Consider the following 18,418-nt stretch of genomic DNA (forward strand, 5'->3'; position numbering starts at 1 on the left):
TTAAATCCTGTGTAATCATTTTTCTAAGTTTCAATATTTGTTTTATAAGATGAATTCTACACAGGCTAGTTGCGTTCCTGAAAAGTTTCACGTACATCACTGTAATCTCAGCTTTTGGCACCCCACGTGCACCGAACGTGCAGTTCGTGCTGCAGGACTTCGCCTGCCCCAGGTACCGCCGGCCCCGCTCCTCCTGCCTCTCCCACCCGCAGGTGGGCTGGCGTGGGCGATCTGCCCGCACAGCAGGGCAGCCGCCGCCGAGAGGCAAAGCACGCCGCTTGGCTGGGAGGAGCGGCGGCCCGGCAGAGCCGGTGCGGGCTCTGGACGTGCTCTGGAAATTTGGGGTTTCCCCACCTGGCAGCTGCAGTTCGCAGGGAGCAGCCGTGGCCGCTGCCCGGCTCCCCCCCCCCCCCCCCCCCGCAAACCGCCTCCGCGCCGCGCCCCTGCTGTCAGCGCCCTAAGCCCGAGCCCCAAATCTCCTCAAAGAGATGCTGAGCGGATTAACGGGCCGGGAGTTTGCGAACCGCCTCCTCTCCCCAGACCTGCCCTACCCGCCGGCAGCCTCTCCCCGCTCACCGCAGCCACCGGGCCGGCGGCGGTAAGCGAGCCCGGACCGGTCCCCCGCCTCCTCCCCCGGCGAAAGCCCGCAGCGGCAGCATGCCCCGGCCCGGGGGCGACCGGCCGCCGGGCTGCTGCAGGGCGACGCGCGGGAGGGGCCTGAAACTTGCGTGAGGAGCGGGGGGCAGAGGGATCCCCTGCCCGCCGCGGCTTTGCACCGGGAAGAGCCGCAGCTCCCGGCGGGGCAGGGCTCGGCGGCGGCCGCCGTGATCGCCCCCCCGGGCAGCGCCCCGCGGCCGGCAGGCGAGGGCGGCCCGGGGGAGCCGCTGGCCGCGGGGCCGGGCGCCGGTCGGGGCGGAGGGGAGACCCCGCGCCCCGGGGCCACCATGGTTCTGCTGTCCGGGGACGGGGAGCAGCTGGCCGGGGAGCGGGTGTGCCCCGCGCCGGCGGCGGAGATGCCCAGCGGTGAGACGGAGAGCAGCCCCGAGCAGGGGGCGGCGGGGGCTGCCGCCGGGGGGCCGAACGAGGAGGAGGACGAGGAGGAGGAGGAGGAAGAGGACTGCGAGGAGTACGAGGACTTCTCCGAGCTGCCCGACACCTGCAGCATCGCCTCGGACGACTCCTTCTACCCGCCGGGGGGGCTGGAGGACGAGGAGGAGGACCGCTGGTCCCTGGAGCAAGAGGGGCGCGACAGCCCCGAGGCCCTCAGCCTCTTCCGAGCCTGCTGCACCAACAACACCGTCGTGCTCAAGGCGCTCATCCGCCAAGGCCCCGAGGAGGAGGAGGTGCGGGAGACCGACCGCAATCGCCGGGTGAGCATCCCGCGACGCCCGCCCCCGGCGACCGCGGGCATCCCCACGGAAGGGAGAGCGTCCTAACGGAGGGGGGAGCGTCCCCGCGGAGGGGAGAGGGAGAGCATGTCCGCTGCCGCGCCGCCCCCGAGTCCCTCCGGCGGAGCAGAGCCGGGGGGGAGGGCGGGGGCAGGCGTGCGTGGGTTGAGTGACGCCGCTTGCATTTGAAGGGGCGCTGGTCTGCAGCCCCGTGAGGGCCGGGACCCCAGGCAGCAGGCATGGGAGAAGGGCGCCAAGCTTCTCCCCGCTAGACGTGACTTTCTGCTGAGAAAGGTCGAGATTCCTGTTTTCCCGCCATCAGTTTTTAATTTGGTCTTACTTTCCCACGGTTTACTGGGCAGAGAGTGGCTTTGCTAGTAAGGGTTGTGCTCAGCAGCGCTAAACCTCCCTCTTTGCTGGCCAGTCCATCCCCTGCAGTACTTCATGCTTTTCACATTGAGAATTTGAACATCTGATCAAAATTTGTGTTTTCCTTTTTTTTTTTTTTTCCTTTAGCTCCCCCCAAAATGTAATGTAAGCTTGATCCCAGTTCCTAGAATGCCAAGCGGGGCTCAGGGTTTTTCTGTGCTAAAATCAGACTTTACAGAGTTTTCCAGCTATTTGTTTTGTTGCTGGTGAACTGGTTTTGGGTTTTGTGTCAGTACAAGGTTCGGGTTTCAGTTTTTGCCAGTTTGTTAATTGCCGGGACAGAAGTGTACTTCACTAAATCAGAAAGTGAAAACTTGGGAAAGATTTCCCAGGTAATGTGTAACTGGGACACTTGAGAAACAATATTGAAGACTAGCAACAGTGACTCCACTCACTAGTATTAGTACAATTTATATTAAAACTAAAAAATTTTCACTTGTAGTTTGCATAAATAATCTCAAAAAAAAATTTCTATGACTAGTCTGTGACAGGAATATTTTGAAAGAAAGCCTGTGTTATTTTAATTGGGCGAGTGACCTGCATGTTCTGGCAACGTATGTGGTCTTTACATCAAAACTCATGCAATAGTTTGGGTTTGGTGCTCTTTGGAGAAGGGCTTTTCTTGTGCCTTACATGTATGTACTTGTAGGATTTTTCCTACAAATATCTTTACTTCCGCTCCCAAAGGATTATTTCTAATACAGATTTTTAGTGATCTGATTTACTGTAAATTTCTGCAAGAGATACAAATACAAGAAGTTGTATTAACACATCTGAGGGGGCAGCAAACTATGGCATGGGGATGGGAACAAGCAGCAGAGGGTAGAAATGTTTTAAATCAACTTTTCTGCCCAGGCCAACATATAGTGTAGTTACACTCTTAGTTGGTAAGATGTGAGATCCAAACGTACGTTACAGGAGATTTTGAAGATCCTGCAGATACGCCTATCCCGTATATGAGGTCTGGACCTGAGCTGGAGCCCAAACCCAGCCCTGGCATTGTGTGGACAATCACCTCTGCTGAGGCCCATGCATTCAGTGTGTCTCAAGTGTGTGACAGTGGGGAAGGTTTGGCCCCACTGTATGTGTGGCATAAGAGATCAAGTGCCCCACAGCTGTCCTTTCTAAAAGGTGGCCTTCCCACCCAGCAGAGGGTATGCAGCTGGCTGGGAAGCTGCTGGCATTCCCCACTCAGGGTTGGGCTCCTGCAGAGCTGAGTCAAGGAGCATGAAAAAGTTCATCATAGACATCAGCCTCCATCCCCCAGTAGCTCCTTCTGCAGAGATGGTCAGATGAGGGTTGTGAAAACAGTGAATTTACCTGGTTGGACAGCCCTCCCTTCACCATCCCACTTCCCAGAAAGCAAGTTAATCTTTATCTCTCCAGCTTCCCAGAAAAGAAATAAAACTGTAGCTTGGGTCGAAAGTGAAAGTTCCTCTTATTTGCTCATACTGTCAAAAAAAAAAAATGTTTTTCTCTACTTAAGCAAATATTCCATTTAACCTGAAATTAAACTTTCAAGTTCTGTTTTCTGTGTTTTTTATGAAAACAGAATCACAGAATCACAGAGGTTGGAAGGGACCTTTTAAGATCATCTAGTCCAACCAATGAAAAAAAAAAAAAAACAAAAAAAAAAAACACAACACAAAAAAACAAAAACAAAACCACCACACACGCAACCCACACACACACCACCACACCACCCAACACTAATCCATATTCCCAAGCACTATGTCAACTCCTCTCTTGAATACCTCCAGGGATGGTGCCTCAACCACCTCCCTGGGCAGCCCATTCCAATGCCTGACAACCCTTTCAGTAAAGAAATATTTCCTAATATCTAACCTGAACTTCCCCTGGCGTAACTTGAGGCCATTGCCTCTTGTCCTATCATCTGTAACTTGGGAGAAGAGACTGACCCCCGCCTCTCTACAGCCTCCTTTCAGGTAGTTGTAGAGAGCAATAAGGTCTCCCCTCAGCCTCCTCTTCCCCAGGCTGAACAGCCCCAGCTCCCTCAGCCTCTCTTCGTAAGACTTGTGCTCCAGACCCCTCACCAGCTTCGTTGCCCTTCTCTGGACCTGCTCCAGCACCTCAATGTCTTTCCTGTGGTAGGGGGCCCAAAACTGGACGCAGTACTCGAGGTGGGGTCTCACCAGTGCCGAGTACAGGGGGACGATCACCTCTCGGGTCCTACTCACTACACTGTTCTTGATACAGGCCAGGATGCTGTTGGCCTTTTTGGCCACCTGGGCACACTGCTGGCTCATATTCAGCCTGCTGTCGACCAACACCCCCAGGTCCTTTTCTGCCAGGCAGCTCTCCAGCCATTCTTCCCCACAAAGTAACAAGTAAAAGTAAACAAAGTAAAAGAACTTCTGGAAGCCTCATGAGTGATGTGGGAGACATAAGTTCAGTTTCTGTACCTGCCTCCCTCACAGAAGTGCCCTACTCACAGCTGGACAGAGCAGATCCCTCTTCTTCAGATGGATATGAATAGGACGGGAAGCTGAAACTTCAGGTGTGACTGCAATCCCGACATCCTCACAGGGGACATCAGGGCAAAGTCACATTATTTTGCAAAAGAAAATCACCTTTTCCAGAGAACTTTATCTGACAAAAGGGAAATTTCACTCAGGTCTTTTATCGCCCTTTTAATGGCATTTTTGTAGCTCTTGAATTTGCGTATCATATAAAGTCATTGGACATGATCCATAAAAAAAACTTAATTTTACTGCCAAAAAGTAACTGAATGAATTACATACACCACTTGTGCTGATGAAATTTTTCAGTTGCTGAAACTTGTATTGTTGACTTTCAACATCTTCTTTCGTTGAGATAATGTTTCTTTACAATGCTATCTTGCATGCATTTATTGGAAAGCTTCTTGTATTATGTTTTTTTTACACTGTGAACAAGTAATTTGAACTTTTGCTTCTAAGTTTTTGTTTCTTTTCTGTGAGGCAGGAGTGAGAGGGAAAAATAACTTGCTTTTTGAGAAGGGGGATGATGAAGGGAGGGCTTTTCAGCTGAGTATATGAACTATTTTCATGATCCTGATCTGACAACCTCTATTAAGTATGTACAATACTGTTTCATTTTCATAATTTTTTTTTTTTCAAAATAGACAAAGCAAGTAACAGGTTACAATATTTAGACAAAACCATATCTTGATTCGGAAAGTAATTAAACACAACTCGCAAAAGAGATCATGAAGAACAAACTGGTTAAATTCTTTAAATTAATTTGGGCGCAAATAGCTGGAGTTTTGCCATTGGTTTGTTTTTAATTTTTTACCTCGTCCCTAAAGTGTAAATTATAAATTTAAGATTCAGAAGAAATTCTTTCCAAAGATGCTAAGATCCAAAGGTAACCTTACTTATTTTCCTCCATCCTTTTCATCAAAATACATCAATTTTCTCTTTTGAGTTAATTTGCCAAGGCTGGATAGTGGCTTTTCTGGGGGTTTCTGCGAAGCATTTTTTTCCCATGCTCTGTTTGTGAGCTGCAGAACCTCCTGCCGGGCACAGGTTTTCATTAAATTCACCTTCCCACAGTAAACCAGACTCCACATCTGATTTATCAGTCGCCCCATGTAGCCTGAAGACCGGTACCTTCCCTGTCTTGTTTTCATTACTGTGGAGACAACATCAGTTTATATATGATTGTCTGCATAGGATCCCCAAAGGGTTGATCCCCGCATCTTCTGTTGTGCTGCTCTCTGTATACAGAGTCCTGAAAGTCTGGCTTGGTACTGCTCGTTTCCTCTCCTTGCCAAATCTAAAACTGAACTATTTGGAAAATAGCTATCACAGCATATAATATACTAAATGTAGATCATGCAGGGTGGCGTCTCATTCACTAATGTTGATGTATTTACCTGCCTCATGCTAGCAGTAAAGAGGGATTTGTAAACATATATGAGGAAATAAAATAGTGGCTCTGGTGAAATCTCTTGACCTGATTGAGACCAGAGTGTCGTCTGGATAATGATGCTGCTTTTCAACAAGTGGGGACTGGTTTTGCCTCCACAGTTCCAGAATTTCATATGCTTGAATCTCATAAGTTTAACATAACTTAATATTAAATTTTGCCTGGTGACCAGTATTATAGATACTCAGAGAGAAAGAGTTTAAAAATCTGGTGTTACCTAGCTGCAGAATGCAAGCAAATTTAGAAATTTGCCATGACAATAGAAAGAGATGGGGGAGAGAGAGAAAAGAGGGCGAAGAACATTCCCTTGCCAGATTGAAAATAATCACTGCAGCTTATCCTCAGAAAGGTTTTGTGTTAACCATCCATGTGGTATAGTCTTTATTAGTAAGTATTCTGTAACTTTGTATTTTAGAGTTGATATATGTGTGAGAATATTCTGTTGTAGTCTTTTTCAGCTTTTCATTTTTTATGTCATTGTTCAATGACACTTTCATCCAGTTCCATAGATAACTAGAAACCAATTTCCAGTTAAACAGTTTATTGTTGTAGGTATACCATTTTACAGTGGGGATCATGCATTTGTGATCTTCAGTTTGCCTCCTTAAAAGGTGTGAAGACAAAATAATCTAAGTGGCTCAGCTTGTAAGCTCTTTCTTCTCCTTTCAGAAAATATTCCTGAATCCATAGATGAGCACAGTTAACTTTTCCCGTTAATACTTTGTACAGGATGCTGTTGATCAGTACTGCTCTGGAGAGAGTTTTCCTTTGAGGCACAATAGCTCTGCAACCCTGTCACCAAGAGGACCTGGATTTGTTTGTTTGTTCCTCTTTCCTTTTTCTGCCGAGGGAAGAAAACAGAGGTTTGAAGGCTGTTGTTGTTCCTCTTGATCTAGATTTCTTTTCATTTCCCCTCTCATGATGCTTAGTCCTGGGGAGGAACAATGATGTATCAAAAGCCTGGAAGTTGCTGTTACTGGAGAAACAAAAATAAGGTAGCGATGTCCTGGCTACAAAGCTACTTGAAAACCTTGTGAGAACATAGTGTTTTGCCAAGTGTGGAAGAAAGCCCAGAGAAGTAGGAGCAGGAGAGATGTTCCCGGGGAGAGGGATCCACGCCATGGTGTAGTGCATGAATTAGGAAGATGGTTTCCCTGCTCTCCTTCTCTCCTCAGCAGAGAGGAGTGGGTTTCTCCGGAGGATCATTCAGATGTCTATGTTATGCTCATTCTCAAACTGCTGTTCCCATTGCCTCTGCCAAAAAGCCCCCCTCTGCTGACTTTTGAGAGTTTGCAGAGACTGGGCACATGAGATTTATCATTTGGGCACAATAAATACCTCCCAAAGCAGACACGCTGCATTGGAGAGCATCAGCCAGTGACCCCTGAATCGAATGGAGATGTTTCTCTGAATACAGTCTAGGTTTGTTTCTGTGTTGCTGGCTGTAAAAGGACATTTTGGAATGGCACCACTCAGCCAGTCTCCTTATTGGACCCATGACGGCATTTGAGGCACCAGACATGTCATTCTGGTCTCCCTGCCCTTCGCTGTAGACTGCTCCTCAGCAAGGCAAAGTAGCCCACAGGCTTTGTACTGCCACAGCGAGACTGTGTCAGGCAACTCAGCTAGTTTAGGGAGCGTTACCCTTCAGAGTTTTTCACAGAGAGATGCACAGTGAATCCTCCATGGAGCTGACACCTGAATTTGTCTTTGCCAAAGGGCTGTGCTCCTAAAATTGTGACTGGCTGAGAAGGACGGGGAGCCAGTGGTTCAGTCCCCACTTCCCAGGTGAGGGAACACTGTGCTGGATAATTCTTTTCTAGAAAGTCATGTATCGCAAAAAGTGCCAGAGCTTGTGCAACACTCCATTAACCTGTTTTTATTATTTTTGTTATCTTCACAGTGCTAACTTGTAAAAATAAAAAATGAGGAGTGTGGCATTTTGTGGGGGGGGATAAAGATCTCCCTGTCACATATTGCTTTTCAGTTGTCATGACACATAGCCTAAGTCATCCCATGTCACAAAAAATATTCGAAGAATGTCATCTGCTACAGCACTGGGAACTTTTTTCAAATTTCCATAGGCAATTTCAGTTCCCTCATGTTCTTCCATACAAGGTGTTCTCATGGGAGGGATTGTATTGCAACTTAACATCATGACACTAAACCATGAAAGGGAATTTCTTTTTAGGGTGTAAACAGTTTAAAAAAGACCCTAATGGCAAAAATAATCTAATTTAAATCCTTAAAAAAAGCACAGAAATACCCCAATGAACTAAAAAAAGTCCCTGGAAACACTTATGTGTTTAAAAAGGAAGTGAGTGAGCAAGGCAAGGAATAGTAGATAGCAAAATACAGAAGCTGTTCAAAAATTGGGAACCCTTCAAATACTGTAATTACAACTTAAGGGAATCCATCAAAAAGGAGCAGATATAGCACGGAAAATATGAAGTCAGTTGGCCAAGATGGAATTCAGAGAGCTAACCAGAGTAGGGACCAGATCGGCACGTGGAGGCGTCAGAAGAGCGTGGGCAAGTTAGCTGACTGCCTGCCCTTGTCTGCATTTATCTGAAGTGTTAGGTGAGTAATGCCTTTGTAAATCTGGCACAAGAATATATCCTTTAAGATAACTGAAGTAATAACTTTAGTATATGCCTGGAACTTGATTTCTCTGGAATAAAGAGAACAATTAATAAGGACCATGAGGGTGCCTAGACATAAAGAAAGGAAATGTAGGTCTTCAGTAGACCACTGGAAATGCACGACCAGACCTGCTGCATGCTCCATGCAGGAGGACAGAGAGGTAGTAAGATATAATAATAGACAGGTAGTAAGATATAAGTTGCACTTAGTGTAAAAAGCAGCATGAGCTAACAGATATAACTCATGGAAATTGCTAGATACAAATTAGAAGACCTCATCAACATAAGAAAGTTGTACAAGTTTAATCTAGTTTCAAGTGATGCAGCTTTTAGAGAAACCACATGAAGAGCAGCTTACTTGAAGAATTTTGACAAATGGCTTGATGCAAAGTGTTTGGAACAGGAGGGGTGTTTTTAGCCTGATAGCAGCCCAGCATCAAAGGTCACAGCAATCTTTTCTTCTAGTTCAAGCAGTGTTTCCTGTTAATATCTTAACTCAAGTACTGGACTTGCAGAACTCAGAGCTGCAGCAGTGATCCTGGTTGCCCAGCTGAGCACAGGTTGACTCCAGATGTAATAAAATATTGCTGCATTTAAAATCCAATGATAAGCTAAGAGACCAGTTGTCTGCGACATCTGTCATCAATAATTATGACAGATTTATAATGATGTCTTTAATAGAACATGTCTGTAACACAGGTAAGAAACCTCGGGATGCCTTACTGCATTTTTCCAGGAGAATCTTTGAGGTTTATTTCACAGTGCACAGTGACATTGCTAATTCCTTCATCCCATTAGGAAAAGAAAGTTTATGTTCTCATGGAGGACTTATTCAAGAAGAAATATTGACACTAATTTGCTCCCTTAAAGTTTCCTAAGATCATTTCCCTGAAATTTTATTGAGGCATTAAATGCCCTCCAAAATTCAAGATTTCGATAAAATTGGATTTCTTGTAGCTTGGTATTTTAAAAGGGTTATTCGGAAGTAATGCATATGTATTGTAAATAGGCAACTTCCAAGAAAAGTTCCTTTTGATGCTGAAACTGCAAAAAAGAGTAGGTCTAAAAGAACTCAAGAGGGAAAAAGGAGCTTCAGAAAGGCCCATGAAGATCAATTGTCTTTAGAAAAGTCATTTTTAAATTCCACAATAAAGGAAGTGGAAAAAGACAGTGACATTGCTCTTCTCCTTGCTTAAGGTGGGACTCAAGACTCTCATGTAGAAGACATAGGTTTTTAACCACTGCCTGATACAGGATAAGAAAACTCTATAAGTATCCCGGGACATGAAGAAGAAACTTTTTTTTACTTTTTGCTGTCTATTTCAGCAATCTTGTATCTTCTTATAGGAGGAAATGAGCAATTTTTAATAATGTCTTCCTGGTTCTGCTTTGCCTCATTGCTCTGAAAGTAAGCATTGCAGTTCTGGCTTTTCATCTCCATAAAATGGTATCTTGCACACAGCATCGGTAGTGTCAAAGGTGCCTTAAAACTGGACCTCTCCAAGAAGATCTGAGAATTCTCCTTACTGTAAGGGACTGTGGAAGGAACCACTGTTTGACATTGCTTGGTGGCTTCAGGGTGGCCTCAGAGAAGTGGGCTGTTCTAAACTCACTCCCATATGGCTCGATGGTTATTGAGGGGTGCTGCAACTGGCCTGGCTTTGGACTGAGAGTCATCAGAGGCAGAGCCAAGTGTGCTGCTTCTTTCCAGAACATAATCACTTCTGTGACAGAGTGTATGCGGCCTGAAACCTGTCAGAGGTATTCAGTACTTCTTCCCAGAGAGGAAGAAGACAGGGACTAATTTGAAGGGATGAGTGCTCAGGTTTCCCTGTATTTACCCCTACGCAGAAACCAACAACAAAGCTTGGAGCTCAAAAACTATTTTGAGTATAGATAAGTTTAAAGGGGGTGATTTTAGAGACCCCACATCTGGGATGTGGGCAGCATGGCTGTTGTAAATTCAGAATCAGAATTTAAGAAGTAGAGGGCATCTTCTGTTTGTACGACATTATACAGAGGTTCACAGTCTCAAAAGCCTTCAGTTGCTGTTCTTGCTGCTTTAGGTTTTCCATGTGGTATCTACATTCATTAGCAGATTTTTTTTTTTTAAAGAGGATATGATAAGACCAAAACTAAACCAAGCTGTAGCTCTGTGCTGTTTTGTGGTGGTATTCAGGCATTAATTTTTTGAGCTGTTCAGTCAGTTTCAGTGTGCATCAACGTATGCAAAGAGTGTGTGACTGCATGGAGAACCCCTGCATTATTTTGATCCCAGCGACTCTACTGATACCTGACGTACCAACATACACACTAGTGGAAGTGATTCATCTCTGGGCACTGCTGTTCTTCTACCTTGCCCTCCTCAAGGGCTAAGATTTCTAACCTACAGAAAAAATTTTCTGTTTCCAGTAGCACTTCTCTGTGAGCCTAAGGTAGCACAGATGCTTGGCCTGAAGGGTGTTTCAAATCTTTGGGTAAGGAGCGCTCCTTGAATTTGGATGCTACTCTGTGTAGAAATGACTTTTCAGTCCTCATGCCTGGCCTGAAACAAAGTGCATGCCAATATTGTTTCTCAGGAAGAAAATGGAAGTTGAAACAGACAGCACCACAAAGAAGCATCTGATTGCTCTGAAAACACGCATTCCTGTTGAGCTCCTGTAGGAGCTACCGGGCTTCAAGTACACTGGGAAAGGAAGCAGGTCCAAAAACCCCAAAATTCCCAAATTCTTCAGTTCCAAACTAAGTATCAGAAATCATCCTCTCTACCTGATCTATCAAGTCTTGAGGTCTCGAAGCAGTGTCTCTGAGGAAGAAAGAATAAATGTTCCCATCTCAGGCACTGGGTTCAGAGCTGCCTGCTAAGAAGCATCACAGGAGTGGTGGATTCAGGTGCCAGCTGTGAGGGACAGTAGGTCCCCAGTGCCACATCTTTCAGCATCATCAAGAGCTTATGAGTTCCCTTCATGTCCTTTGGTCCCACCAGTGCTGGAAGTGGTGATGTGGACTGTGACTCTTAATGGACCAGAGTCAGCGCTGCCAGCTGGAAAGGCAGGGATGGGGACACCCAGCCCCTCATCAGGTAGTGCCTTTTTCAGAGATGCGAGACTTCCTTGTTTTTCACTCAGTCTGGCTTGTGACTGGGTTGCAGGGGGCATTTCAAAAAGGGTTTTGAAGTATGTATTAACATTCACTTTTGCAGGTGGCACAGGAACCACTTGTTATCATATTAATTTTAGTCACACAGTCTTGTGTGTGTGTGCTTGAGAGTAATATAAGCTATGAAAAGAAATACTAACAGATGTTGAACAAAGAGTACAAGTAACCAAAATATCTACTTGGATCTATCCAGCCATTTCAGCAGGTACTGTTACATTCAAAATGGATTATACTACTCAAGAAGCGATAGACTGAAAGATAAAAAAAACAAAGCCCCATTATACATTTTGGTAATGATTACTGTGTAACAGAGACCAACAAAAATCAGGTGATTTATTATAGCACTGTCATGTGTTGGTAGTACTTCATCTTCACAGAGGAGAATGAGAGTGAGACTGAGTAGTAACTCTTGTATGACTTTACAGGTGTTGGTTGTTTCGTTCCAGATAAGCCTAATGTGCATCAGGTTTATTTTAAATTATGTTTCATTAAAACATGTTTTTCTTCCTCTGAAGAAAAGGGATACATGATCACCATCTAAAATTCACCCTTGATTTTGAAACAAAGATTGATTTGGAAAGTGTGAGCAGCCTTTACTTGCAGAAAATCCCACTAGATGAGCATGGGCTGTGCGTGCATTACCAGAGGAAACCACCTCTGGCACGAGAGCACGTTGACCATACTCAAAGTGAGCCTCTCTGGAATGGACCAACGATTCCCACACAGCCAGTGCTAGGCATGGATTTTCTCTGAATCCCAAGTGGTTCTCCTAATTCGACTTATTTCTTTTAGGCTTTTCAGTTCAAAGTGCCCAAACTAGCATAATTTATTGTGTTAAGGTTTTGGAAGTCATTAACTCTGCTGATACTAAATTAACTATTTGCATATGCTGTATACTTATTTCAGATATGACAAGATAGCTTTCAAGTAGGATGACATAGACAATATGATGCTCCAGTTTTTCCCAAATTAGTGGTTTTGTCATTATTTTCGGTACCTTTTCCAGTTCTTATACTTTGTTTAAACAAGTTATTCTATTCAGGGTAGTTTTTTAGCAATTGACATAAAGAGTATATTGCCTGCTAACAATTTTTCTGCATATTCTTCCTATATCATCTGTCATTGCACTGTGGAATTAGGTTTAACTTTTGTGAGTGAGGTACAGCTGCACAAAGGCCACTTACTAAAAACTGCTGATAGATTTTTTTTAAATAGAAAATGAAATCTCTGGAGGATGTGAAAGCAATGAAGAACTCCCACAGGCTTTTTTGGAGAGAGGAGTTAATCTTTAATGTTTTCATAAACAAAGTTACTCCCAGAAGGTTACCCTTTTAAATTATTTAAAATGTTATGCCACATACGTTTGAATTTACCCATTTCCAAAGGTTCTTTCATTGAAAACAAAACAAGAAACCCTCCAACCTGGGCTAAATATAATCCTGTAGCATATCCAGTGTGTCACAATAAGAAATAATTAAGTACCGTAGGAAGAGGATGGTTGTCACAGAGTCTGTGGTTTCACATCTGGCAGTGAATTAGCAATTCAAATTGTATCCACTGTGGGAAAAACCCACAATGTGGAAATAGTTCCCATTTTTCAATTCTATTATTTTCTATTATGTCTGTTAAATTCCACAGGGAGCAATTTGAAAGCAAGCTGATGCAAAACGGGAATGACTCACGGTTGGGCTTTTGTTGCTTCACACGCTTTGGATGTATAACATTTTGAGCCTGATCCTGTATTACTCTCTCATGTATGTGGGCCTTTTTTTTTTTCCGGAATTTTGTATCTTTGCCTCTTCGTATGTGAGGAGCAGTCTTTGGGACAATCTGTGTGTAGACAGATTGACTGCTGATGACAAGAGATGCTGCCGGCAGCCACCACAGCTCAGAATTGGGCCCTCAGGGAAGTTTTGTCTACTGGAGAGGTGGGCTTACACATAAGCCATTGTTATTAGTTTTCTGAAGTGGAAAAGTGGCAGATAACATGTTAAATATGTTCATAAAAGCAGCCTTTCAGGGGATGTCTGATGCCTGTTTTTTTTTTTTTTTTTTTTTTAGAAAACCAAGCTATCTTGCTATTTGTAACTTGTATGAAAAAAGGCTTGGCCCACCAGTTTAGTGTTTAATTGGGAAACAAAGGAAGGATAGCTATGTATTCATAAAAGTGTCTTTGGGGGGGAATAAAGGAAAGGGAAGACTGTCTTTGGAAGGTGGTAAGGCACTTCTGCAGATCTGGAAGTATCATATGGGTTTGATAAAGGTTTCAAGAGAAGGCAGAGTTAAAACTGAGCAACGGCAGCCACATGAGACAATTGGCTGGGAAACAACAAGTTTTTCTCCCTGCTGTACTGCAGGCATTTGGTCACCAATGTGTTAGGTGAGTCCTGTCAGCATGGGACTCACCTAAGTGAAGTCTCAGAAGCTTCTCAGAAGCGTCTCAGAAACTCCCTGCGTGGAAACGCCAGCCTGGAATGGAAACCACATCATTCCTGGAGGACAACCTGGTCCATTGTTCGATGGTGGAGTGAAACCGTTTGCCATTTCATGGGTGATGGGGAAAGAAAACACTTAATTTCAAGGCCCCTTGGAATGGAGTGAGTCTTCTTCATACCCCAGGGACAGAAAATCAGTGCAACGCCCCAGGCAGGGACCATCCTGCAGCCTGCAAGCAGTGGCTGCGTGGAAAGGCTTGGGTGGCTCTGGGGTCCCCCACTGACCTCCCACCAGCACCAGCCAGAGGGACGGAGTTCACACTGGGCTGCATCCTGCCACCATTTACATAGGGTGGGACTGAATCTTCCTTCCCACCTATTTATCATGTATAGATTGTGCTTTGTTTTGTTTTATTGCTCTGCTGCTGTATGGGGTGCAGGGATTTCCCACCCCTGAAAATTCTTCCTCTCGTGAGGATGCAACAAGGGGTGCCCATATGTGAAGATACTCATGCGTAGAACTGCCTGTGGAATAAGAACCTGAACCGAGTTCTAGGTACATGACAATTTTGTTAGTACCTTACTTGAATTAAAATAGCGTGTGTGCAGTTGACTGAATTCAGATGTCTCGGTGCATTTACAATGCTTATTTCCATACAAGTTCCCACGAAGCATGGAAGTTCCCATATATGTGGAAAACTCCCTAAAGAAAGCAAGATGATTAAATCTGACAGGCAAGAGCTACCTCACCAAACTACATCTGTTGCAGCAAATATAGTTGCCTGAAGACTTTGAAAAAGTTGCTTTTGAATTTTAAAAATATAAGCAGATACTGCAGTCCTTTCCCACCATACATTACCTCCCAATCATTGTGCTAGTGATATGACATGAAGCAAATATTGAAATATTTAATACTCATATGAGACATTTTAGAAGTAGTAAGCAATATAAGCATCCCAGGACAAAAAGAAATAAAAAAAAAGAAGAAGGAGACATGGTGAATAAATGTCAGCCTTGCTCTTAAAATTTATCACCCAAATCATTTTTTTCTAAGACAGAAGATTGTCAAATGCCTTTCACTTACTATTGTCATTTTATCTTTCCATGGACATTTTTAGCTTGACCTAGTTTATGCTTATTACAGTCAGCGCAGTTGATTTATGAGCAGAGGCTCCGTTCACAGATGGGTGCGGGTGGAGCTGCGGTATTTTAGTGTGCAGCGATGTGACTGTTGCTGTGCGTTTCACAGATCACAAGCATACAGTGAACAGATCGTCCTCTAACGATCTGAGTTCAAATAAGAAAAAAAAAAATACCTGGAGATTTCTAGTAAGGTGATGCTGTTCTCCAGTGTGTCTCGTATCTCAGGCCTAGCACTCTCTCTTCTGCTGGCGTTAAAGCTCCCCTAACTATCAGGTGTCAGCAAAAAATGCTATGATCTTTCTTCAGAGTTTCAGAATCTGACATTAGATTGGTAAGAACTTCTATCCTCCTCTGCTAGGTCTACGAATCAGTCACCCTATTAGACATAGACATAACTGTGTGGCAGAACACATTAACATTGCCAACCAACTGGCATAAATATGTGTGATACGCGCGATGAATATCGATGAGAGGAAGGATTTTAAGAACACAGGGTCTGCTTCAGGATCAGTACAAAGGAAGAGTGACTCAACCATGGGCTTCAGCAGTGCGTGAGTGGGAGTGAGGTTCCCCAGGCACCGGCACTGGACTCCCTCATGGTGATGCTTCCAGCTCAGGTCCCAGATGCTGCAGCGGCTGGAGCAGAGGGTAATGTGCTACACCTGATCATAAGCCCATGTCCACAAATATTAAATAGTTACGTGGGAAGTTCACTCTGCAGAGCTCTTATGTGTGTTTTCACAGAATCATGGAATGGTTGGGGTTGGAAGGGACCTCTGGAGATCATCTAGTCCAACCTCCCCTACCAGCGCAGGTTCACCTAGAGCAGGTTGCCCAGGATCACATCCAGGTGCGTTTTGAATATCTCCAGAGAAGGAGACTCCACAACCTCTCTGGGCACCTGTTCCAGTTCTCTGTCACCCACCTTTTACTGAAGTACATCTCCCCAGCAGGGCGAAATGAGGGCTGCTGGCTTCATGCTTACAGGGAAAACCAACCATTGCATTTAAAGACTTCAGCCTCTGGCTTTCGTATGCTGCCGTTATTATTTGGACAAGTCAAGTGTGCAGAAAAGTACACTTCACAGTTCTGCAATTAGTATCCTTTGTAAGCTAGCTTACTGTCATTCATCTGCCACTCTGCAGAGTTTGAAAGCTTAGGTCAAATATATCTGTGGAATAAAATTCATGTTTCGAGAATTTTAAAATAATAAGAATGAATTCATTGGTTTGAGAATTTTAAAAAAATAATCAGTGTTTCTATAATGAAATATAGTAATTGTAACTGCAGTTGGTGAGTTTAACATGTCTATTGGCCTTTTTTTGTTTCCTCCTTGCCATCCACAAAACACATTCCTCTGGGGAGGAAGTTTTTAAAATGGAGCTTAGGTACCCAGATCAGACTTTGAATATCTGTCTAAAAATACTATATTTTCCACTTCCTCTGTAATTTCTATTTCTAGTACAGTGGTTGCATCAGTTCTGATTTATCACTGATTTGTCAGTGTGTGTCTTATAGTAAATAAGAATTACAGCAAAGCCTTTACAGTTTGGCAGCTTATCTGTCACATGGGAAAGGGCAAGTGAGGATTGTTCATGTAATACAAAGCCTAACAAAAACATTCAAATATTATCATCAGTAATTTCATGAACTTGCTTCTCTTCCTTGCCATAGCCGTCTCCTGTTGTTTCCTTTCAGATTTTAAGGTCTTCAGGGAGTGGATCAGAAAGGACTTTACCTTATTATTGGTGCTACTACAATCGACAATATCATTCCAAAATACATGGTTTTGAAGTATTGACTGATCTTTTAACATTATTGGTACAAAGCAGTATCAGTGAGTATAATCATCTTATTTACAACAGTTCTACTGTGCAAATATCCCAATATGGGATTTCCAAACGTTGCGGGGAAGAAGATGATTTTTGGCTATAGGATTTTGATACTAATGTTACTTACATCAGTTAACTGCAACAAAGCTTTGTTTTGGATATTTGCTATTGTCTTTGTCTTTCCAGAGGTGGACTGAAGGAGTTAGACACTGAAGGTAATAGGAAACAGCCTGCCCATAATTTTGAGGTAGAAATACAAAGACAAGGGATTCTGCTCTTAAAAATATTGCAAGGAGAACTCTCTCATTTTGTATCAGAGAAATAGAAGAATAACTCCAGATGCTTACTAAAACATTTGAAAATGTGTAGAGGTCTGTTTTAGGGGAAAACCTGGTACTGCTTCCAGGTACCTGAAAACAGGAGAAAAACTTAAGTTTTACCATTTGTCCACTGCTACTCTGTGATCTTTTTAGCTAATAGTGATATAGACTTCTTACAAAATTTGGAATATGAAATTGCAAGATTTGGTCAGTAGTTGTAAACTATCTGAATATGTTAACTCCCACTCCTCATGGAAAAGAAAATTAAAAAAGCCTAAACCAGTATCTTCTGAGATAATGAGAAAGATGGTTTGCCTGATGAATTGTTAAGTGGACAGTTACAATACTTATTCATAGCTTTTAGTTTCCGTTTCATTTCACTTCTGTAAATTTTTGCCTTTCTCATCAATGCAAGTGAAGGAAGATCTTAACAAACCCTCCTATTGTTTTTACTACACTGTGGCTATTCTACACAGACCTTAGTCACTTTAATTTCTATGTAATTAAAAATAAAAGCCAGTGGAGATTGGCAGCTTCACAGCATATCTCCAGATCAAGGCATTTCAAAAGAGTGATGAAAATTTTAGTAAGCATGATAGGTAAACCAGAAATTACTTAGAAAATTGATTATATGTTCTCTGAAAAGATTTTAATCTCTCAGCATACTGGAGGTTTTGTCCTTAAGCAAATATTTAGGCCAGAGACATCTGACACAGAAAGGCACGTACTGATGAGGTTCCTCATGCCACAAATAATTTAATATGAATGAATGAATGAATGAATGAATGAAGATATATGGAAAGTAAAATGCTATTAAATCAGTCATTTTCAAATCAGTGTGTAAAAGATATTTTCCTTGTACGTGAGTTTAAAAAAAGAGAAGGAAATTATAAGTTGCCAATCTTCCAATAAGGCAAGACCTTGATATTTCCTCTCTGTACTTTCTAATATCCAGCTGAGTAAAATGAGTTAGCACACACTTTTTTAAGGCAGGGGGAGAGAGGGAGGGGAACCTGACTCAAAAATAGAAAGGATCATAACCTGAAAGAGTTCTCTTTGAAATCACTAAGGTACACATCTCCTTCAGTTTACTGCTCCTGTATGAGTCATAGCCATTGTGTAGCTGATGCAATTTCATCT

The 18,418-nt window shown here is 43.5% G+C and overlaps 1 protein-coding gene across 1 annotated transcript in view; it reads left to right on the forward strand.

The window, feature by feature from the left end:
* Window positions 1–944: 944 nt before the first annotated feature.
* ANKRD33B (ankyrin repeat domain 33B) overlaps window positions 945–18,418 on the forward strand; it is a 46,328-nt gene continuing 28,854 nt past the window's right edge. Inside the window, exon 1 of the mRNA XM_074146760.1 lies at window positions 945–1,370. Within this exon, the coding sequence (XP_074002861.1) occupies window positions 945–1,370 (426 nt within the window). The remainder of the gene's footprint in view (window positions 1,371–18,418) is intronic.

Source organism: Numenius arquata, chromosome 4, assembly GCF_964106895.1.
Source record: "Numenius arquata chromosome 4, bNumArq3.hap1.1, whole genome shotgun sequence".
Lineage (NCBI taxonomy): Eukaryota > Metazoa > Chordata > Aves > Charadriiformes > Scolopacidae > Numenius > Numenius arquata.